Source organism: Pseudorca crassidens, chromosome 16 (genome assembly GCF_039906515.1).
Source record: "Pseudorca crassidens isolate mPseCra1 chromosome 16, mPseCra1.hap1, whole genome shotgun sequence".
NCBI classification, from domain to species: domain Eukaryota; kingdom Metazoa; phylum Chordata; class Mammalia; order Artiodactyla; family Delphinidae; genus Pseudorca; species Pseudorca crassidens.
Window position 1 is genome coordinate 57,193,149 of NC_090311.1, and position 25,060 is coordinate 57,218,208.

At 43.9% G+C, this 25,060-nt stretch overlaps 2 protein-coding genes across 4 annotated transcripts in view; one reads left to right on the plus strand and one right to left on the minus strand.

Annotated features, from left to right (window-relative positions):
• The window catches only part of LRMDA (leucine rich melanocyte differentiation associated), a 1,270,435-nt gene that overhangs the window by 713,744 nt on the left and 531,631 nt on the right, over positions 1-25,060 (minus strand). The window lies entirely within an intron of this gene.
• LOC137209160 (caspase-6-like) lies at positions 9,915-12,107 on the plus strand. Its single transcript, XM_067710434.1, has 2 exons — positions 9,915-10,041; positions 10,991-12,107. The coding sequence occupies exons 1-2, from the start codon at positions 9,969-9,971 to the stop codon at positions 11,794-11,796; spliced, it is 879 nt and encodes a 292-aa protein (XP_067566535.1). The 5' UTR covers positions 9,915-9,968; the 3' UTR covers positions 11,797-12,107.

Below are 25,060 nucleotides of genomic sequence, written 5' to 3' on the forward strand. Positions count from 1 at the left end.
AGGTTCAAGCCCTGGTCCAGGAAGATCCCACATGCCGCGGAGCAACTAAGCCCGTGCGCCACAACTACTGAGCCTGCACTCTACAGCCCGTGAGCCACAACTGCTGAGCCCGTGTGCCACAACTAATGAAGCCCGCGCACCTAGAGCCCATGCTCCACAACAAGAGAAGCCACCGCAATGAGAAGCCCGTGCACCGCAACGAAGAGTAGCCCCCGCTCGCTGCAACTAGAAAAAGCCCACGCACAGCAACAAAGACCCAACGCGGCCAAAAATAAATAAATAAAAATAAATTTAAAAAAATTTTTAAAAAAAGCTTTTAGGACATATCTACTCAACAACAAAGAAGCTAAATCTTAGCAGAGGGCTTCCCTGGTGGCGCAGTGGTTGAGAATCTGCCTCCAATGCAGGGGACGTGGGTTCGAGCCCTGGTCTGGGAAGATCCCACATGCCGCGGAGCAACTAGGCCCGTGAGCCACAACTACTGAGCCTGCGCGTCTGGAGCCTGTGCTCCACAACAAGAGAGGCCGCGATAGTGAGAGGCCCGGGCACCGCGATGAAGAGTGGCCCCCGCTTGCCGCAACTAGAGAAAGCCCTCGCACAGAAACGAAGACCCAACACAGCCAAAAATAAATAAATAGATTAATTAAATTAAATAAATAAATAAATCTTAGTAGACACAGTGAAGAACTGTTAAAAGCATAAATCAAGAACTCTTAACCAGAATCCATCAACATTACACAAGTATTTATAAGGTCCTACTCCACAGGTTCCCTGAGGACCACAGCCCACCATGGAGCCTTGGAATGCCTGAGCCCTCAAATCCATACTTCCCACAAACTTCGTTGGAGACAGAATAAAAAACATACATTAAAAACAGGTGTAAATTAATCTTCAACTGTGCTGCTTTTTGTCCGTTTTATAAACAACCAACATTAAAGATATAACTACTGTCACGTAGGCAAACAGGAATGAAAACGTTTGACATTTTAAAAAGACCTTCAAACCTGCAAGTGTCGGCTGCAAATATCCTTCAAGGATCCTCTCAGATTCAACCTCCTCCGTAAAGATCTCCCGAAGCACCCAAGCCCATGGCATCATCCTCTTCTCAAACACAGGCAGAGCGGCCACCTGTGCCACACAATTTAACCCCACCCAGCAGTCCTGCTCGCCGACATTTTGCTATGTCTTCTCTGCAAGGATGATATGATCTTACTAAGACCTGGGATCTCATGTTAGACTTCTCTTATATCTCCCATTTTATCTATACTCAGCACTCTCAGAACACTACGTTATCTCCACATCAATATTGATATCAATATCAGTATATCAATATAGATACCCATTTATTGTATCTTACATATTCAATAAGTTTATGCCTAAGTGTGAGGTAGATCTTTATTCTATTCATTCTTTCAACACACGTTAATTAAGCCCCTTCTCCTGCTTGAGATACTATGAGAGATACAAAGACAAGTGAATTCATCTTTGATACTATAATGTGCCTGAGAGCAAAACATATGTTTAATACCTAGTGTGACCAATGCCATTCAAAAATTAAAGACTGGAAATACTATAGGCGTTTAAGAAAAAAAAAAAGGATCATTTGGAGAGAGAAGAAATAAGAGGCTCCATCTACAAGCATAGCATCTGAGCCAATCCTTGAAGGACAGGGAAGATTGTCAGCATGTGAACATATGGGCACAAATTCTCAGGCAGAGGAAGTAACACACAAAAAATTATGAAGCCTCAAAGGTGAGGTCATCCTCTGAAGGGAGAAGAGAAAATTCCTCTTTTTAAAAACACAAGATTTAACCCAGGCTTACAGAACAGTTTAGAAAATCCTATGGCCTTACCGAAGGGACCGCTTTCAAATTCTCATCATCATACTTCTTGTCCTTTAGAAACAAGAGAAATATTGCCTATGAGTTCCCAGTGGCACAGAGTCCCAGAGGACAAGGAGAAAAAATAAATTTCCTCTTCTGAATTCTCCTAGATTCAGGGCTTAAACTTCATGACCTGATTTCTTTGAGGCCTCGGCTCGAGTTAACTTCCCTGTTTTGCTTGTGGAGGGCTTCGCGCCTGACACCACCTCCAACTCTCTGGAGCTCTATAACCTGTGTTGGCTGCTGCAGCCCACTCTGCAGCTGCAGGAAGCCAGCGAAAGCCAACGCACATTTGCTCCAAAGGTCTCTGTCTCCTGTTGAAGACAGAGACCCTTGGATTACCTTCACCATTCCTCAGCCACACTTTCCACCGTGAAGGGCATAAGAAACGCTTTACTCAGACCTCAGTTTCTACCATTTAAGCCATCCTGATCCCCCTGCCCATTAGACAGTGAGGATTCTTTCTTGTTATTCTATCCAAGCACCTTCTAAGAGAAACTACGCTTGAGAATGCTTTTGCTCTGAGGTGATGGGTGCTGAGTGTAACAGGTCCACAATCTGGCAAGAACAACAAAGAAAACTGAAGTCACCTCAACTGAAACTCAGCACCACACTGCAGTGCCACTTTGGCTTACCCACTCCTAACTCTCTGACAACTGGAACTCATCATCACTCCTTTCTCAAGAAGCATGTGATTGCAATGAAAGTCCAGAACCAAAGAACCATAACAGTGGACAGTCCTAAGGGGCCTTGGCAATCACTGAGTTTAATCCCCTCATTTTACAGTTGACAAAATTGAGGTTCAAGGCAGCAAAACGGCTTCTTCTAAGTCAATACCACTTTTTAGTAGGGCAAGGGAGAATGAAACGTAGGTCTCCTGACAACTAGATTAGTTTCTTCCACTACTACGTGTTGTTTGTCAACCTAAAAGTCGGGAGAACTGAAAGGACAGCAGTGTGGTAGGCGGAATAACACCCAGTACGTCTACATCTTAATCCCCAGAACCTGGAAATATTACCCTACATGGAAAAAGGGATATTGCAGATGTGATTAAATTAAGGACCTTGAGATGGAGGGATTATCCTGGATTATCTAGGTGGGCCCAATGTATTCACAAAGGTCCTTCAAAGAGGGACACGGGAGGTGCTGAAGTGAGAGGAGAGGTGGGGTGATGACGAAAACAAAGATGGAGTGATATCCTTTGAAGATGGAGGAAACAACCACAAGCCAAGGAATACAGGCTGTCACTAAAAGCTGGAAAAGGCAAACAATGGATTCTCCCCTCAGAGCCTCCCAAAATAACCAGCCCTACTGACACCTTACTTTCAGCCCTGTAAAACTCATTTTAAACCTCTAACCTCCAAAACTACGAGGGAATTCATTTGTGTTATGCCACTAGTCTGCGGTAATTTGTCGCAGTGGCAATAGGAAACTAATGCAGATTTTGGTACCTAGCAACAGGGTACTGCTGTGACAAATATCTAAAAACATGGAGGTGGCTTTGGATTTTGATAATGGATAGAAGCTGGAGAAATTCTGAAGAACATAATAGAAGAGCTAGATTGCCTTAAGCCGACAGTTAGTGAAATATTAGCATTCATGAGTCCATTAGGGAGGACTCGGAAGGAAGTGAGGAGTGTGGTAGAGAAAACCAATATTCTCTAAGAGAATTCTTAAATCGTAATAAACAGACTGTTGATAGAAGTATGAATGTTAAAGGTGCTGCTAGTGAGAGCTCAGAAGGAAACAAAGAACGTATTATTGGACACCTGAAGAAAGGGAATCCTGGTTACATAGTGGCAGAAAGATTAGATGAATTAGTCTACAGTTAGAAGGAAAACATAACTTGTAAGTAATGAAGTTCCTATTTAGCTGAGGATATTTCCCAGCAAAATGTTGAAGATGAAGCCTGGTGTCCTCTTGATGTTTACAGTGAAATACAAGAGGAAAAACATAAATTGAAGGAAGAACTGTTAAGCAAAATATAACCAAAGCTTGATGATTTGGGAAATTCTCAGCCTATTCATTTTGCAAAAGATGCTAAAATTGAAAGATACACTGTCAGGAAAGGATGCTCTAGAGAGAAAGTCAAGGGTGTAACTAGAAAACCTTTGGCTAGTGCCTCAGAAGGATCAAAAGATCAGAGTATTTAATCACAAAGAGGGCTCTTTGAAGAGATTAGGCATGTGACTCATGAATCCCCTCAACCATCTCAGTAGAAGTCAGAAACAGAGATAGGATTATCCAGAAAAGATCTGTGGAGGATCCTCATGTCTCATAGGATGAGTTCCATAACATACACTGGAGACCACTAGGTTTTTGAGAACGTTCTATCAGCAGAAATACCACCACTTAAACTGAAAGGAAAAAGAACATGAACTGAAAGAACTCTGTCCGGTAACCAAAATTCTACAGACAAGAGACATGCCGGTAAAACTACTCGGCTGTAAACACATTCCACCTTTCACTAAAAAAGGATGATCCAGAGGGTGGAGCCGCAGACCCGGAAGGCAGAGCCTCAAATTATTCCCAGACTTGAAAACTTAATGGAGCTTGCTCTGCTAGATTTAAGAATTGCTTGCGGCTGGTGAATTACTCCTTTTTCCTTTCACTTTCTCCATATTTAAATGGAATGTTTTCAACTGGTGTCCTTCGCCTATCTCACCACTGTATTTTGGGAGAAGATAACTTACTTCTAGTTTCACACGTCCACGGATGGAGAGTAATTTTTCCCCAGAATGGATTCCACTCAGAGCCTCATCCACAGCTAATATAGATGACTGAGGTCATGAAATTTGGTACTTTTGAGCTGATGAGACTTAGATGGTATTTTTGGACTTGCAGCTCTAATAGCCGAGACTTTGGGAGACTCTGGGATGAGGTTAATAAGCTTTGTATGTGCGGCTGGTGTCATTCTTTGGGAGACAAAGACATACTATATTTGTGTTGTTTTGTCCTACTAAGTGTGTGGCGATTTGTAATAGCAGAAGTAGGACACTAATGAAGCAGGGAGAGAAGAGGCAATCAGAGGAGAAGGAGGAAGAGGCCTCCACCACAAGTGATCTTACTTGTGGAGAGATCACAGCCCTTGGAAGTAGGGAGGAATCACCTTTATCTTCTTGCGCTACCATCCTAGTCAGCACATACCTTGAAACATGGGATGTTCTCCAGGGTGCCTTTCATGCCTTAATATCTGGCTACACTACTCCTGAAAAACGTTTCTCTGTCTTGTGCCAGTCAGGTATTCCATGACATGTCAGAAATAGGATAATTGTAGTTTCTGATTTAAATTAGAAAGCATTAGACAACATTTTCTGTGCTATATTTGACGCAAGGGATTGGCTGGGAGATTCCAAAACTAGGTATCAAAATATTCAGATTTTCTAGACATTTCAATAGTTTAGGGGACAAAAGGACAAAGTATTTTAAAATGAGACTTCCACAGAAATTCTGTGATATGTGCTTGCCTTATTTATCCAGGAAACCAGAGAGAATGTGGTGATGTATTTGGGATCTCAGAATCAAAGTTCACAAAACATGCAGGCATCTGGAGACAAGACTCAGATCCCTGATAGGCACAAGGATCAGTAAGAGACACAGGATCAAGTGCAGTAGACTACACCAAAATAATGGTTATCTTTACCTCCTGAGTATCTGCTAGGTTCCTGGAGCATCACACTGACCATTTTGCTCACAAGAGCCCCTCAAGGGAAGGTACTGAAATGGACGTTTAGGGTTAGACACATTTTCCCTGGTAATCTTCACAAACAGGTAAGTGGCTGGGCTGGAACCTCAAAACACTTCCCACTCTACCATGTTGCCAAATAACTGATCCAGGGATAAGTGATCAGAGAAGATCTGTGATGAGAAAAGTTGGAAGGAGAAAAGCCTTTTGATTGGACACAGGCTGAATAGACACTTCTGAAGGCAATAGCAAGTAAAATTATTTTCATGGTAAATAACCAAATAAAGTTGAGATACAAGGAGTCAACTGACATCTCTCAGCAGCAGAAGGTTTGGCTTGTTCAAAAATTTACGAATTATGTATTCAACATTCATTCAACAAGCATTTATTTTATAGGCCAAGTGCTAAAATAGTTACCAACCATAATTCAACACCCAAAAGAACTTAAGAAAGAAAAAAGAACTTAGGGAAGAATTGATCGATTTAATTAATTTATCTGAATCTTCCTTCCAGAAAACCTAAGATGGTGAATGAATCCTCAAAAGTTACTAACATATTCTAAAAAAGAAAAATAAATGTACCTATTTTCTTCTTTAAAAATGATACAACTGAGCTTCCCTGGTGGCGCAGTGGTTAAGAATCTGCCTGCCAATGCAGGGGACACAGGTTTGAGCCCTGGTCCGGGAAGATCCCACATGCCGCAGAGCAACTAAGCCCGTGTGCCACAAGTACTGAGCCTGTGCTCTAGAGCCCACAAGCCACAGCTACTGAGCCCATGTGCCACAACTACTGAAGCCCACGTGCCTAGAGCCCGTGCTCCACAGCAAGAGAAGCCACTGCAATGAGCAGCCCGCGCACCGCAACGAAGAGTAGCGCCCGCTCGCCACAACTAGAGAAAGCCTGTGCGCAGCAACAAGGAACCAAAGCAGCCAAAATAAATAAATAAAATAATAAATTTTTAAAAATGATACAACTGACCTTGAAGGTTGAGTCAAAACAAAGTGACTTTGTTCACTTGTTTTTAATATCTTAGGATTTTTCATTTTTTTCTCTTTGAAGAGTGATTTTTTTTTTTTTTGCGGTACGCGGGCCTCTCACTGCTGTGGCCTCTCCTGTTGCGGAGCACAGGCTCCGGACGCGCAGGCTCAGCGGCCATGGCTCACGGGCCCAGCCGCTCCTCGGCATGTGGGATCCTCCCAGACCGGGACACGAACCCGTGTCCCCTGCATCGGCAGGTGGACTCTCAACAACTGAGCCACCAGGGAAGCCCTGAAGAGTGATTTTTAAGAACAGCGTCTCTCAGAATTGACACCAATGGAGAAAAGTTGAAGGGACACAGACATGCCATCAAAACAAAGAAGAAAGTTCTCATGACGGCTTTTCAGCAATGGTCCAGCTGCCTCTTGAAGCGCTGAGGGGTTCCGACAAGACAGGATAAACTGTCAGGGGTAGCATTAGATGGGTTCCTTCTTTGGGAGCTAGAAAGGATAACCTTCTAAGTCCTACCTTAGACACTATGACTCTTCGACCATCACCTCACGCAAAGGGCTCAGCAGGCCATCTAAAGTCATTTGGCTCAAACAACATTCAAAGAATGTTCATTTTGCCAGGACTAACTTCGGAATCTAGTGCTAGAGGTCATCTTGTCACAGGAACTCTAGGTGACACATATAAATATAACTAAATATAACTCAACAAGTCCTTCACCTTGGCTGGCCGTAGTACTACCCGTGCAGACTGAATGGCAGGACCAGCTGACCCCCAAAGGCTTCTGCCAGCCCCACGTTTCCACAGCTCCACACCTCACTTATCTGTCTGGCTGAGTAAATTACTACAAGAAACACCTCCCTCAAAGACCTATAATAAAAAGAGATTCAAGAGGACAAGAGAGAAGTGGAGCAGCATTCATGAGAACTCTGGGATGAAAATTCCCAGTCAGCCTTAATGCTGGAGAATTGACTTTAGGATGTAAAAATAACACGTACTGCTATATTTCTTCACTTTATTTGCTCTCCTCTGCAGAGATTACTGCTGTGTGCGCAGCGTCAGAAGAGTGGAGAAGGTCAGGTTGACAAAACTTCTTGGTGGGGAATAATCTTTAGCCCTCCAAATACATGCGTCTCGCAACTTCCAGGCCACAAAAGCAAACTCTGGTTTGGAAAATGCCAAGTCTCATCTCCAAGGAAACTCAATAACCTCCAAATGGCCCCAAGATCACATCTGTGGGGTTGTAATAAACCATTAAAAACATTAAGGAATAATTCAGATCGAAAGAGCTTTAGAGGTTATTATCATTTTTTTTCTCAGTTTTGGCAAAAATAATACAGACCTCAGTGAAGAAAATGCCTGCTAAAGAAAATAGGAAAACGATAAAATTAGACCTAGTTGAACTGGCTTTTCATCTACCAATAACTTCTGAAGAAAATGACACTTACGTGGCAAAAAGATATTTCATAGCTTCTCTGTGGAAGAGAATTTTCAGGTTTGAGACAGTTTGGGACAGTTCTAAAGAATCAGACACCCCCCCACACACACTCCCCGCAAGGAGTAGTGTTCTCTCAACCAAACATGACAACAGTTGGAAAGTTTGGGCAGATTTCAAAGGAAACGGTATAGGGCACACAAGGTGCTCTATTCAACACATCAGTCCCAAGTTTGTAGTTAAAAGTCAGAAACGAAAATGGGTTTGAGGAGTGTGTGAGCAAAGTTACTGTGTTCCCCCCAAATAATTGCCCATCAACAATGCCAGCTCTTAGTCTGCAGTTCTAAGAAAATCCAAACCCTCCAAAGAATCCCAGCCGAGCCCGGAGTTAAGGCCCCACTGCAGAATGTTACAACAGCTGGAACACCAAAGATCACCATCTTTCAGACCTCATATGAAGCCACAGCATGATAAACAAATTCAATAAAATTACGAATTGGCAAACTGTTTGCAACAAATGTTATTTCCTGGATAACAAGATGGATAACGTACATTCTGCAGCATATGTGAGGAATTATTGAAAACAGATGTAAATGTTCTCAAACTTGAGTCTTTCTTTGGCACAAATCTGAATACGTTGATTTTACACTTTGCTTTACAGCAGTGCCCCAAAGTGCCTCAACTAGTAACCCTTGGAGTGAAGAGAAGACTTTCTAGGAAGATGTGTCTGCTGACCTCCCCCATTTTATAATACTTGAGATGGGGAGGGTAGTTGTCCCAAAAGCCTTTCCATAAGACACCCAATAAAACCGTGAATCCTGAATGAAGAAGCAAAAGCAAGGACGAACTGCCAAAGGGGGTTTCTAATTACATTCAAATGACCCCAGTTCTAAATGTCCTTTGCTAACACACCTTTCCGGTAAAGAATGCTCCTGACACCCTCCACCCCCTCCCCTCCCTCCCTCCACTTTAAAACCAAAACCCCTTCCCCTTAACTAAGTGCCACATCCATACTGGGTCTTTCGTTTTTTCCTCGGCCCATCCCCTACCCCTGACTTGCCTATGTGGCGGAAGCAGCCACGTCACAGCATCCTACCTGCCACACAATCAAGATTTTTCTAATTGTAAGAAAAGCAGTCCCCTGAGCACGCGCAAAAACGTGCAACGTGCAGTCATCACATTTTGGAAACGGGGGCCCAGAGAGGTATTTTCCATGAAAAGTAATTTACATTTTTGAGCTACAAATGCATCTTTTCTTCTAAGAAGGATCATCTGTACAACAGATTTGTATCTGAAAATAGAAGGCTGGATTTATGCAAAAATGATCTCAGGGGATCATCGCAGAAACACAAAAAAAGTAATTTTCTGCCAAAATTATACAGAGCACTCACAAGAGATGTTTTTCAAATATGACCACTAAACACATAAAATACACAAATGAAATGAAATTAATACCAACCAAGAGCTCTGCAGCGATCTTAAAGAGTTTGGGGATGTCAGACAAACCAGCAGAGGAAGATTTCTGAGTTTAAAAATTACAGAAAGACACAACCGCCTGCACCTTTGAGGGAGTGAGGAGGAGCAAACGCTTGGGGCGGGGCTTGAGCGTGGAGCTCGCCGCAGGTCATCTGCAGTTGGCTGGAGCCTCCCACCCCGGGGCCGCCGCTCGTGCTCGGGACGGAATCTGACGTCTCCCTACAGCAGGGTTCGGCTCTCCAAGGCGCCAGGCGGAGGAGACCGGGTCCCCTGCCGTGCCCGGGCGCTCTTGCCTCGGCGAACTCCGCGTGACGGAAAGGGGCCTTAACTGCGCGGGGCACTGCCACCACCGACCCCGTCCCACCCTCCGGCAGGCGGCGGGCAGGGAGCGAGGGCGCGGGGGTAGCGGAGGCGGGGGCGGGGTGGAGGAAGGGGCGGGGGCTGCAGCCCGGCTTCAGGAAGCGGAGGCCGCCCGGGCGTCGGTGCTGCGCGCTCTGCCGCGATGAGTTCGGTGTCGGGGCTCCGCGGGGCTCGCGGTGCAGGTGAGCAAAACATGACAGAAACAGATGCCTTCCCTACGAGAAAGGTAAAAATGCAACCGAAACGCAAAAAAAGATTTGTGCAGCCTATGGAGAAGGTGCTGTGACTGATCGAACGTGTCAGAAGTGGTTTGCAAAGTTTCGTGCTGCAGATTGCTCGCTGGACGATGCTCCACGGTCAGGTAGACCAGTTGAAGTTGATAGCGATCAAATCGAGACATTAATTGAGCACAGTCAACGTTCTACCACTCGGGAGATAGCCGACATACTCAGAATACCCAAATCAAGCACTGAAAATCATCTGCACCAACTTGGTTATGTCAGTCACTTTGATGTTTGGGTTCCACATAAGTCAAGTAAAAAAAACCTTCCTGACCGTATTTCCACATGCGATTCTTTACGTAATGAAAACGTTCCATTTTTAACAAATTGTGACGGGCGATGAAAAGTGGATACTGAGCAATAACGTGGAATGGAAGAGATCGTGGGGCAAGCGAAATGAACCACCATCAACCACACTAAAGGCTGGTCTTCATTCCAAAGAAGGTGATGTTGTGTCTGTGGTGGGATCGGGAGGGAGTTCTGTATTATGAGCTCCTTCCGGAAAACCAAACGATTCGTTTCAACAAGTACTGCCCCCAGTTAGACCAACTGAAAGCAGCACTCGATGAAAGCGTCCAGAATTAGTCAACAGAAAATGCCTAATCTTCCATCAGGATAACGCAAGACTGCATGTTCCTCTGATGACCAGGCAAATACTGTTACAGCTTGGCTGGGAAGTTCTGATTCATCTGCCGTATTCACCAGACATCGCACCTTCAGATCTCCGTTTATTTCAGTCTTTACAAAATTCTCTTAATGGAAAAAAATTTCAGTTCCCCGGTAGACTGTAAAAGGCACCTGGAACAGTTCTTTGCTCAAAAAGATAAAAAGTTTTGAGAAGATGGAATTGAAGTTGCCTGAAAAATGGCAGAAGGTAGTGCAACAAAACGAGAAGTGTTTGATCCGGCAGAAACGTACAAAATGAACCACAAGAGGAGAGGAATTGCTTTAATCTTCAATCATGAGAGGTTCTTCTGGCACTTAACCCTACCAGACAGGCAGGGCACCAGCGCCGACAGAGACAATCTTAAGCGCAGGTTTTCAGATCTAGGATTTGAAGTGAAATGCTTTGATGATCTTAAAGCAGAAGAACTACTGCTCAGAATTCACGAGGCATCAACTGCTAGCCATGTAGACGCCGATTGCTTTTTGTGTGTTTTCCTGAGTCACGGTGAAGGCAACCACATCTATGCATATGATGCCAAGATTGAAATTCAGACACTGACTGGCTTGTTCAAAGGAGACAAGTGTCAGAGCCTGGTTGGAAAACCCAAGATATTTATCATTCAGGCATGTCGGGGAAACCAGCACGACGTGCCAGTCATCCCTTTGGACGCAGTGGATCATCAGACCAGCAAGCTGGATGTCAACCTAACCCAGGTGGATGCAGCCTCAGTTTACGCACTTCCTGCTGGAGCAGACTTCCTCATGTGTTACTCTGTGGCAGAAGGTTATTATTCTCATCGGGAAACTGTGAATGGCTCATGGTACATTCAAGATTTGTGCGAGATGCTGGGAAAATTCGGGTCCTCCTTAGAGTTCACAGAACTCCTCACGCTGGTGAACAGGAAAGTTTCTCAGCGCCGAGTGGGCATCTGCAGAGACCCAAGTGCAATTGGAAAGAAGCAGGTGCCCTGCTTTGCCTCAATGCTAACTAAAAAGCTGCATTTCTTTCCAAAATCTAAATGATTGATAGGTGCTATTTTGTTTTATGTATCTGTATTTTTATATAAAGAAGTATCACTCGGTAATGGTACAGCAATTTTAAATGTCTTAAGCTCTAATGAGAGAACTTTACAAAAAAACAGCTCACATTGGACATGGTGAAGGGGTTTGATATGTGTAGAAATGAAATCCTCAGGGAATTCCTATAAATAAAAATCCACAAGCATTTGTAATACTTGACTTTTGTAGTAAATTGCAAGGTTAGTCAAAATACCTGACTGATTTAACTTGTATTCTGTGACTTTTTATAAAACTTTATAATGTTTTTAAAAGTTTTTGAACCTAATAATTTGTTGTTTTCCTTTGATATCTGAAATTCATCCTTTATTAAATTTTTCAAATTCAAAAAAAAAAAAAAAAAAAAAAAAAAAAAAAAAAAAAAAAAATTACAGAAACGTCAAAGCCCATAAATTTCACACTACAAAGAACCTCTTTTGCAAGGAATGGCCTCTCCAGTTTATTTCAACATGCCACCAATGTACTGGACAGTAAAGTTAATTCTCTAAAATTCCCAAATTGTGTTCATCTTCCCAAATATGAAATTGTTACTATCACCCCCAGAAGAGATGAGTGAATTGAACGCTAAAACTTCCAAGACAATAATTAAAAGAAAGAGCTCCACAGGCCCGGAGTCGTGAAACGTTAGGAACCTGAGCCAGCCCAGGGAGGTACCCTCACACAGACAATGACCTGGGCCATTTGCAAATCAAATGACAAAGGGATCAGGGGTCATTTTTAATTTCCCTACTTTTCAAATTCAGCGGTCCCATGTAACTTTGTGTGTGAATAAACACAGAAGGTCGAATGGAAAGAGCTCTGAGCCTGGGGCTGAGATACTGGGTTCTGAGAACCAGGCCTGCACTCGGCTAGCACTTAACTTTAGGCAATTCATGAGCCTTTCTGAGGCCTCGATTTCTTGGTCTGTGAAAGAAGAAAGTTATACAAAAACGTCTCCCAGGACTCCTCCTAGCTTGAACTGCTAATGTGTAGTAGATAAATCACGGAAGGATTAAGCAGGAGTCACCCCTTAATAATTTTCGAGGAGGTCAAATTCCACTTTTGTTATAAGAATGAACCAAGAATCACTTCTGAGGCCCCCAAAAGCCACACGGCACTTTTTCTTCTACCGGAAGATAGGAAACAAGCTCCATTTTATAGACTAGAAAGGGAGCAGGACACAGAGAAGGTCCCACCTCTATTTGTCTTCACTTTGACGTTCCACATGCAGCCACTGTTTATGTTGGCTGTCATCCTTTGATTTCCACTATAGTTTGCAGCACGAGGGTCACTGGGTAACCTCTGCCTTTAAGAGTCTTACGAGCTCTCAACCCCCAGGCCAACAGAGCCTATGTATCTGGCGGGCTTTCTCTGACAGTCTCCGGCACTTGGCAAGAGAAGATCGAAAAGATGCCGAATAATGTCAACTCGAATAGTCATCTGTTAGGTGAATGGTTCTGTTGCTTACTACACGAGAGTAGGTTATGGTGTCATATATCACGTTCAATGTGCAATAGATACTTTTTTCAACCATTCATATTAAACTGGTGTAAATGTTTTTATTCCTTGCCGCATTTCTGGGTGGTAAGCTCAGGCTCTCCCAGGTGTTTGTTTGCTTTAAAAGGCCATGTATCTCCAGGCGGCCTTACCTCATAAAAAATGGGCACGTCTTCTAAAGGAATTTCCCCTTTCTTGCAGTTAATAACTAACCAACGCAGCAGAAATACACCATGTGTGAAGCCCTGTTTACTACAGATGGTAAATCACGTGCCTAACGCCCTGAAATTCATTCTGAATACTGTGACTCCATTCACTGTAACAGGCTTTGCCCTGTGCTGGCAGGCATTAATACCACCCAAAGCTTGTGGTGAATTTGATTCTGATGCAGGGTCTTGTCCTAGGAAATGCATTTAACTGGGGGGAAGAAAGTGGGAAGGAGTTTTCAAGGAAGGGCCACGCCAATGTGCACTTTGGAACAAAGACTCTGTTAACCTGCCGAGGCCCTTGCCCGTGCACAGGTCAGCCTCAGGAGAAGGATTTGGTCTAGGTAGGGTCAGCTCCGGACTCTTGTGCTATCTGTCCTTGTGCTCCTTCCATCTCCCCTCTCCAGTCTTTACTCTTCTCCAAAGTTTATACTTAGCCAGGTAAAAACCCATTTCCCAAGGTGTCAGGTGATAACTAAGGTGTTAAGATCACACAGCTCCTTGAAATAGCTTCTCGCTGATGGGAGCTCTTAGGTGTAAAATACCTTTAGGACCCCGAATTATTGAAATGTACTATGGCAGCTCATTGAGGCAAGTGGGCCTCCAGTCACTCCATGTCGTTACCCTGCTCGTCAGCCATAACTCTGTGTCTTTAATGGAAAACCTTTGGAGATGCGGGAATCAGGAGCAATGTTTCCACACTCCTCCACTGGATGGCAAAGGGTTCCAACTCTGCCTTCCATCCAGAGTTAACTTTCTGGCTCTGCAACCTCTCTTCTCAAACTTCCAGTAGTGGAGGGGCTTGAGGTTCACAAATTGTTTAGAGAGAACAGGCTGGGGAGAGAGGGAAGCACACGCCTAAAGCACCTCTGAGACATCAGTGGCATCCTTGGTTCTCTCTCCTTTCCTAAGGGAGGGACTCACAGGGGTAAGAATCAGGGCTTCCCAGACTGCTTTTAGGTCCTGCCATGTCCTCCAGAATCCTTGAGACCACTGTTTAGTGACCTTACTCTGTAAAGGCCCAGATAACAAATATTTTAGGCTCTGTGAACCACTGTGGCATGAAAATAGCCACAGACAGCACATTGACAATGGTCATGGCCGTGTGCCCGTACAACCTTATTTACGAAAACAGACCATGGTTTGCTGAACCCTCATCTAGACCAATGCTGTCCAACAGAAATGCAGATATTTTAAAATTTTCTAGTAGTCACATTACAAAGGTAAGGAGCCACAGGCAAAAACGTTTTACTAATATATTTTATTTAATCAAACATATCTACAGTATTATCATTTCAACATGTAATCAAAATAAAAAGGCCATGATGAGATATTTTGCTTCCTTTTTCCACTGAAACTTCAATGTGTTTTACACTTATGGCACACCTCAATGTGCCACATTTCAACTGTTCAATAGGCATTCGTGACTAGCAGCTACCACATTTGACAGTCAAGGTCTAGACCAACATTTCCTTGCCTGTTCCAGGTGCCATAAGGAGGAACAGGCAGGGTCCTCCTGACCACTAGAGGGCCACGTGCATCATCTCCTCCCTACATGGGTCCCAAGTCATTGACCAATCTAGAACACAGCAGAGCTGCAGCCAGCAACACAGTGACTCGCCTGCCAATCACCAAACTTCAGAGGACGTTTAGAGAGAAGATTTCCCATAATTGGCACACTTCTACAAGAGGCCTTTTTTGTCAGTCAAAAAAGATAAGGCAAATTTAAAGGCATTTGAGGAGAGCAACTGAATACTGAAAGCATTTTCCCAAAAACAATAACAACAAAAAAAATATTTTCGTTGCTTGAATTTTGCTTCCTCTAACCTCCTTCTACTCCTCAAAATCTCATGTGACAGACTTAAAATGTTTTCCTAGGGGTAACCTGTTCCCACTACCACCAATAGCAAACTCTTACTCTTAAAGCCCCTCTTCAATTTTGACAAATATTCAGGAAATGTCACTGGTGGTGACCTTTTCAGTGGTAGGCCCCCAAATGACGCCACTTCCCCATCTCTGCTCCCATTGTTTAAACCTAATCCTCCTCCCACAGACGAAGGTTTGTTTAGTGCGACAGAGGGAGGGAGGAAGTTGAGAGAGCTCTCACTACAATTTTTATTGTAATAAAAAGTCATCAAGACATTTGCTTTCTTTCCCTATGTTTTCAACCTACACGAGATTCTTTTTAAAAGCATTTTCTAAAATGTGCCTAAAGTAATCTTTTCCACAGGGAAACACAAAACAGCCCTTTGTTTCAACTAATGTTTAGCAAATAGAAAATAGCGATACCTGGCACAGGGTCTCGGGCTTAAGGAAGTTGGGGAGGCCAAACTAACTTTTCACATGGCGCCCACTTCACTCGTGAGGGGACCTGAACACCAACTAATGGATTTCAGCATGCCCCACAATGCCAGCTGCCATGACGTCACTAGTACTGGCAGCCAGCATCTACAAAAGATGCCTCCTGGGGGGAGGGGGGGAGCAACGGAAGAAAACCAGGAGTTCTCCTCAATCCCATGACAGGTCTGTACTCTGCCAGTGATGTGGTTTGGAAAGAGCGCTGGGCCAGTAGTCAGGCCACTTCCGTCCCTACAAGTATTCAAGAGTTGGCTCCACTGCCACTTGGCAGGGACGTGGGAAGTGGAGGTGGGCACCTTCGGAGGAAGGGAGGAGGCTGGCCTAAAGCCAGTCTCAAACTCAAGACTGTGACTCTGTGATTTAAAGAGATCTTATCCCCTCTAGACACTAACTAACCGAGTCACCCACACACAATCAGTTTCCTCAACAGTGAGTGAGAATGATTCCACCTACCTGGAAGGGTCGTTGCAAAAGGGTGAAAACACAACACTGCAGAGTGCCCAACATGTAACAGATACTGGGTGTAGGACAGTTATTACATATCATTATCTGCGCAACTCAGCGACGATACAAGATGGCCCACACGAGCTGGCTGGGGAGACACCACTGGCAGTCGACCCCACAACCCTTAGGCAACATCTCCATCTCTGCTGGCACAGCTGGCCTTCCCCTATCTCATTCTCCCCTAAAGCTAAGGTGTGGGCATGTGGTGAATTGTGGCCAATAGGGCACGAAAGGATGTTTTCTGGGAGATGTTTTAAAAAGGATACCTCAGATTAAAAGGGATGCACAGAAGGAAACAATCCTCCCACCTCTTCAGCATGACACTACTGTGTCTGTCTGTGATTCATGGAACCGTCACACTCAGGTTGTGGCTATGAGGAAACAAGCTTAAGCACCAAACCAATATGCTAAGTCAGCCAAGAAAATGATGGAAGGAGTCTTGGTCCTTGATGTCAATCACTGGCCCAAGCCCGTAACTGCTTCACTTAGCTTTTCTCCTATGTGACATATAAGATGTCCTCCATGCTTAAGCCACTTTTTCTTGAGTCTTATGTCATAATAAAGAGTATTCTACCCACAACAAGTGCTTTCTGGTTCTACAGTACTATGAGTGGAAATTCAACTACCTAATCTCAACATTCTAACATAACACCTTCCTAAAATTTAACTTGTCTCGCCTTTCCTCACCTTCCTGACAGAAGCCAAATAGACGTGTCTCTTGGTTCTCCTACACACCACACTCATCATCTTTGGGTCTTTACACATTTCACTATGGCAACTTGCAATATATTCTTCCTGCCTTGTCTGCTTGCCTGCTCCCCTTTCTTTAGAGCCAAATTCAAGTCCTGATTACTCTAAAATGACTTTTCTGACCACGTCTAGGACATACCATTTCTTCCCCATTCATTTCTATAGCTCTCATAGGTTGTGTATCAATCACATGGTTTATCATAAAAATCCTAGAATCAGAGAAGAAGGGTCATCTAGTCTAACCTGCTGGGTGAGGAGAGAACTTCCTCCCATAACATCCTATGGTAGAGATGATTAGCCTACCTCAGATTAGATCATTTCAACATAGGGCGTTTGCCATTTTACAAGAGCAGTTCATTACACTATTAGAACCTTTCTTATATGAAAACAAAATGTGCCTCCTTGTAACAGCTAGGTGTGGGTCCCCTTGGATATTCTGGGTTGAGTTCTGGACTCCCATCCCCTTCCAGAGCAGGACTATCTCAAGGACAGAAGCATTGCCTTATTCATATTGGTGTCCCCAGCATGTAACACTGTGACTGTCACATCCTAGGCACATATATTGCTGAATACATGATTGATCTGATCCCATCACCATTGCCTACAGGGCCAGGAAGAGACCATGACTCAACATGGACCAAATTTGCTCTTTCCAGTTTGTAGAATTGGGAGTTAAGGCTGCTTATTAGTTTCTAGTGGGTATGCAAACTGAAGGTCCATAAGCTCAGGAACTATATTCTTTGTCCATGAACATATGACAGCAGAGGAAGCTAAAAGGGTTATGGGGTGGAGGGAGAGAAAGCAAATGTACTGGGAGAACGGAGAGGAGCTCTGTACAATTCCTGTGAGTTGAAGGAGGTGTAGCTCTGGAGAGCTTTCTAGATTCTTGTTCCAGTCCCCCATGGCCATGCATTTAGTGCTGGGGTTCCATAAGATGACTCTTTATCTCACATCTTTATACCAATTCCTGTTTTTTGCTTCAAAAAGACTGAGTGGGTTTCTGTCACTTACAACTAGAAGAACCTGGGCCAAGGCTCTTTAGCTAACTCAGTGTGAAAGTATGTGTGAGTGTTTATGGAAGTCGTTTCTGAGACAAACCAGCTGCAGGCAAAGGAATGGAATGGATTAACTACTACCCTTGACCAAAACATATTAGAATGATTGTGCAAAGTCACATCCCTTGGAGCTCCCCTGCCACACCACAACTCCTCTTTCTGCCCATATAAGAAAACTGACCCGTATCTTTCTAAAGCAATAAACAATTGAGCAAACGTGCAGTCATCCCATCCCCAATTTCCCCTCCAAGACCCTGGATCAACCCCATAGGTGGGATCTCCCAAGAGAGTTTCATATTCTCTGAGCTCACAGCACAACACAGCAGACACTGATCTTAATGAAGGTAACCTTCAGCCAAAGAGCATCTCTAGTCTTTGGTTCCTTCTTACTTGCCCTGGAGTCCCTGACTTCCTTTCTCATGAGCTTTTGTTGAGCACCTCACCTTATAAAGCCTTTATAGGGTGTTGTCCACCATAGCACTATTCAACTAAAAGGCCCCCAAATTTCAAGTCCTAAAAATAAGTAACCATACTGGCAAAACGACAGGCAGCTGGAGATATCTGGGGTAGATAATGCCAACTGGTACCCCCACCAATAATACCACATGAAGGTCTGTATGTTCTACCAGATCAATAAAACCCTCTCTGATCTTGCGTCAATCATTCAGCATTTACTGAGTATTCTCCGGACTGCCTGAGTTCCATCTCACTTCTGCTCCTTACCAGTAATGCAGTCTTAAGCGAGTGATTTAACGTCTCAGCACCTAAGTCACCTCTCATGAAAAAATGGAGATAACAGGAGTAAATTTCATAGGTTATGATTAAATGAGTTAATACATATAGAGGGCACTTTAAGTTCCTGGCACATAGCACTGAATAAATGTTAATTAGTGTATCAGCCAAGGTAGGCTAGATTATTCCTAAATAACAAACAAATCTTAAATCTCAGTAGCTTAAAACAACAAGGGGTGGTTTCTCTCTCATTCTACATGTCCAGTGTGGGTTGGCTAGTGGGGAGGGGGCTCTGTTCACTGCAGCCACTTAGGGAACCAAGCTTATAGAGTCTTCAGCGTCTTATGATGCTGGTGTCTCAATAAAAGGCTTTAGGGTTTACCATAGCATAAGAAACGTGCACTGGGGCCTTCCCTGGTGGTCGAGTGGGTAAGACTCGCGCTCCATGGCAGGTGGCCTGGGTTTGATCCCTGGTCAGGGAAGTAGATCCCACATGCAGGCTGCAACTAAGTCCGCAGGCTGCAACTAAGAAAGATCTCACATGCCTCAACGAAGATCCCACAGCTGCAGCTAAGACCCGGCGCAGCCTAAATACATAAATATTTTTTTAAAAAAAGAAAAAAGAAACGTGCACTGTTTAGTGGGTCTTAAACGCTTCTACCTAAAAGTGACACAAATCACTTCTGCTCCCACTGAACTGATCAAAGCAAGGCAGACCTAATTTCAAGAGGGAAGGGAGGTGTAACTCTCCTGTGTACACAGAAGGAGAGGAGAACTAGAAATGGAAAATGGAGAGCACTAATAACGTTGACCACAACCATGCATTATTATTACTCTACACCAGACCCTATGCTAGACATCCACATTCTAGGGAGTATATCACATATTTAAATAATTCTGATACGATACTTTTATGTAACAACCCCATTGCTTTATGCTGGACATTTGGCTGTCACTTGTCTGCACATGTGTGTGGAGAGAATTCATTTTTGATGCTGAGTCTGGCGAATATAAAAAATGCCAGGTTGTTTAGTTCAAGGATTCCGTCAAATCAGTTGCTTGGTAGAAGGCAGAAAAGTACCTGGAGAATGGTCTAAACTGACTTGTTATTTAGTAGTAGAGTAATTTTTGAATAATAGATTACTTTCTCTCTACTTGGAAAACCAACGGACACAAGCTGTTTTTGTGACCAATATTTCTGTTGTTTTGGAAGATATTATTGTAAACCGAAAGAGCAGTGTTAAGATGCACTTAGGAGCTCCAATAATGTGCAACAATTTTCTTGAAACTGCAATAGAAAAAAAAAAATCAACTGAAACATGGAAATTTAAAGCCCTATTACCCGCATTTCACTCCGAAACATCCCACTTCCCATCACTTCTAACACGCATCTTAAGTGTGCTAATTGGAAAGGCTCTGCGATGTATACAGCTCTGTTTTCAAGATGACAACTGCTTTACTTTTATCACTGGGCTCAATACCAAGAGGGGGATCATTTTCAAAATTCAAAGCGTTTTGATCTGGCTGTGTCAATTGGGCGCCTGCACTAGGCTGGTATCCTTAGAAAAACACGTGAACATTTCAGGCGATGGGGCCAAGGCTAGGGAAAGGAAGGCATCCCTGAATGCCTGAGTAAGAAAAGGGTGTCCTAAGATTTAAAGAAAAAAAAAAAGTCCAATAACTGAAAAGACTGCCAAATTATCCCCCCCTTAGAAAAGCTCACTAAATATGCTACAAATGTTTATTGAAAAGAAAATCATTAACTAATAAATCTCAAAAAGGAACACTCAGGCAGCTTAAGTATCACCCAGGAAAACAAGCGGAGATGTTCTCAGTTTACACTCCTCTCCTCCAAAATGACAAAAACATTGGGCAGATGACGGCGGATGTGTGGTCTGGTGAGTGACTCATACCTATGAAGAACTCTCAAAAAAACAACATTAATCCATGTTTCTATGAGTCACTCCATGTTAAAGTCCTATCTACCAGACAGAAAAGCAGGATCTTCCAAGTTCAAGGGCTTTGAGCCCAGGAGAAGGCAGCTCTTCACTTTTTCCCCTGCACAAGTGATGCTCCCAAATGGTTGCCACATGTAGGACTAAGGCTACAGGAAGGATACCAAACAGTCAAAGGAAAACACAAACACAAATTCAAGAATACCAATGCTTCCCAATGGTGACAAATGGGTTAATTATCTGTATTGGGGGTCACAGGTTACAATGTTCACCAAGGTGTCCATGAAGATGAAAACCGGCATTTCCGCCAAGCAGAGCTTTCTCTAGGACAATACACAGAGGTGATATTTTGGTCATGCCTTCAACACAACTGTTGGAACAAGCATACTGTGATCAGTGAAAGGCAGCAACGAGTACACAACCCTGTCTTCCACTCAAGAGTTTTCAACACAGGATTCATGATGGGGGTAGTTGGGACGTCTGAAATTGCATGCAAATTTGTATCCATGAGACATCAAACACAACCTAAAGGAAACATATACAGTTGCCCCTTAACAACGCAAAGGTTAGGGGTGCAGATGCTCTGCACAGTTGAAGAGCCGTGTGTAACTTATAGTTGGCCATCCATATACACAGTTCCTCTGTATCCTCGGTTCCACACCCACAGATTCGACCCAACCACGGATCATGTAGTACTGTAGTATTTACTACTGAAGAAAATCTGCCTAGGAGTGGACCCTTGCAGTTAAACCCATGCTGTTCACGGGTCAAATGTATTGTGAATTTCCTTAAGAACGTCAGTTTCTCAGATAGACCTGCTGAGTGAAGCATCTCTATTCTAGATCCAACCAAAGAATATCACTCTCTCTCTCCAAATACAAATCCCCAACTCCTTTGGAAGAAGCAAAAAGGAGATCTAAGCTTGTTCTAACTTGGCAAGTCTCCTTACATCTGGAGCAGTGGGTTCTAAAGATTTACCAGTATGCATGGAACTCATCTAGAGAACTTTTCAAAACACAGACTCTCAGCTTCCTCACAAGAGATTCTCATTCAAGTCCCAGGTATCAGAGATGTAAGCAGTCTGTGGGCTACCCTTCAACAAACTCTGGTCTGATGGTTTCACCCCATGGGTCAGGCGCTGCAGGCAACTCTGAGTGGACCCCTTTTAAAAGAGAAGCTCATGAAAACAGAGACCTCCCCAGCATTCTCCTGGGTGCCGTCAGCAGCTCTACTGCAGTCTTCCTAGCGTGCTACACACCCTACTCACCTTGGATCACCTGACCTCAGATTTGCCTGGGCCTCAGCCTCTTGCCTATTCCTGTTCTGCTACCGTGATCCATGTCACCCAGGCTGTCTATAACACGTGTGACATCCTCACCTGTAGGAAGCTGTTCTGGGGAAGCCTGCTCTTGTTCCTGGGGCCATAGTGGCTCTCATCTAGGACACGCTGGATTCTCCCCAGGTCTCCGACACTGCCATAACCTGTGGATATGTGCTCGCCCCAATTATTTCTTGTCAATCAGCTCTGCTCCTACCTGGGTTCCCTGTTCACCTGAAACAGTGCCAGAGAGATGGAATCATCATAGAACAAAATTACAGTCTAACGAAAATGGCAAGGTACGGTGGAACAGTTATGGGGACAAGGTGTCCCACCTGCTGCCGAGCACACAGAGCCCATGGCACTGAATTTCAAGGCCTCATCCTCACCTCCCAGCCAAACTAGCTAACACAGACCTACAGAGATAATCAGGCCCCAAAAGAAAGTGTGTGTGACTAGTGGAAACAAACAAAATATAGATTCTAATCTCTGGCTGGATTCCCACTTCACCATTTAACTATAAATCCATTCTCACTAAGGATTGTATCACAGACCATAAATACCTGTTTATATCATGTCACCACTTCGGAATTGCCCCCAGAAAATCATTAATTGGCAAAGAAAGTTTGCAGTTTGGAAGATGGTGGTAATGAAATGCTCTTCTCTGCATTTCCTACTTACGGTCGAAAGAACATAAAGAAATCTCTAGGTGTATATATATATATATATATATATATATATATATATATATATATATATATATAAGCACACAATCATGAATATCTACCACCCTTCCCAAAGACTCACTGCACGTACTAATTTATACCAGGTTGCTAACTTTTTGTTTCATGCTACATTGATGGACTTGACAGTTTTTCGAAGAGTTTATAACTGCAGCAGTGTTGATCTTATTTAAAGAGAATATTAAATCAAATCCCTTGTCATCGGCATAAAATCTCCTGTAGCATCAACAAAAGGCGGCAGTTTTTATCGATTCCCTGATACAAAAGACTTATGAAGTGGACAGATGCTGTTCTGCCCAAAAAAAGTCACAATTAAATCCCCATGAAAACTACTAGCCATTGTAAAGGCTCTCATCAACCTTTAATGGCGTCCTAAAGGGAAACAATATGCTTCCCTTCGACACCAAGGGCAAAGAGAATAAAATACTGTATTTCCAGGGTGCGCATTGCAGAGAGTACCAAGAAGCCTTATAGAAATACGTGTTGTATCAAAAGGCAACCCTAATAAGACATAATTCACATCCCTCAATTCACTGTCCACATTCATGATGAGGGAATTTCCAGGGGGACAGCTGATGAAAAATGCATGTACACATCCAGATATGCTCAGTCTTGCTGAATGAGCCAGAACAGGAAGTGGATCTGCTTCGGGTTTTCATTCTTCCAGACCCGAGGAGGGACCACTGACTAACTGGGGAAGCAGGGATGAGGATGTGAGCTCATTTCTGCCAGCGACAAGCAGGGCACTGCCCCCCAACCCGGGCCCTCAGCTTCCTTTCCTAGGAAGGCACTGAATCTAGTCTCTTTGATCCCTCTCAGACCAGCGAGAGCACACAGATGTACTCCTGCATGCTAACTCTGACTGCTGGGGTAACACATCTCTGGATCTCAGTTTCCTGAGTCCTGAAAGGAGAGGGGTATTGTGTTGAGAAGGATTCTGAATCAGCATCCAGGAAGAGCAGGAAAGAGTGTCCTGGTGATTTAGCAATGTGCTCCAGGGGTGCTAGAAGGCTCATGGCGGCAGCCGAGCCAGCTCTTAGCCCTAAAATGTCAAAATTCTGTAAAATTCACCCCAAGAACACTGTAGAGGACACCTAATACATTATGGATTGATTCATCCAAGAGAAACTGCTGTCTCGTCAACCAAGGCTCTCTACAAAGTTCAGACTTCAGCAGGGGAGGGCGATGGTGCTTATCAGAAAAGTGCCATGAAAATAACCAGGAAGCCAATCATTAAAATTCCATCTATGTTTGCTCACACTTTGGGGCCTTGGGACCTCCTCCAAAAATCTCCTATTCAGAAGGGAATATGCTGCTATTTTCATCAAATATTTTAGATTTATTTATTCAGTAAGGAATTCCTAAGGCCCCACTCAGTGCAAAGAGCTGTGCACACTGGTGTGAGGAAGCCGTCAGGAAGGCAGTATGCGTAGTGGTTAAGAGCTTGGGCCCTGGACTGAAATGACCAGGTTTCAAAAGCCAGCTCCTCCACTGGCTAGTTGTGTTATCTTGGACGAGTTAATTAACCTCTCTGAGCCACAATACTTGCATCTGCAAAAAGAGTACAAGAATAAACTCCTCATAGGATTTCTGCACATTATAAAAGAGGCAACCCTTGTAAAGTGTTCACACAGCACCTGTTTTAGCAACATCATCTCTCTGCTCAGGCTACTCCTCTAGGCTCCAGACCTACACAGGCAACTGCCCCCTCTCTGTCCTCACTTAGAGGTTTCAAAGGCACTTCAAAGTCAGTGTATCACAACCCACTTTGCAATCCTCTCTTGCACCACCAAAACAAAAAGAAATCAAAACCTACCTGTTCCCCGTCTAAGTGCACGTCCTACCAACCACTCACCCATTAGGCTGCGTCATATGAAACTGATGTTTCTGCAGATCAAAAATGGCAGAATGTTGGCAGTTTCGTGAGGTTCAACCCAAGGTCCAAAGCCGGAAATCTAGGTGTCACCTTCAGCATCTTTTACTCCTTCAATGCCACTCTGCCCAGCCTTGCCAACTCAGTCTCCTCAAGACCACTTCTCACTTCTATCTCCACCACCACCACCCTGATCCAAATTCCCACCATCTCTCCTGGATGGGCTGCCTCCAAACGATC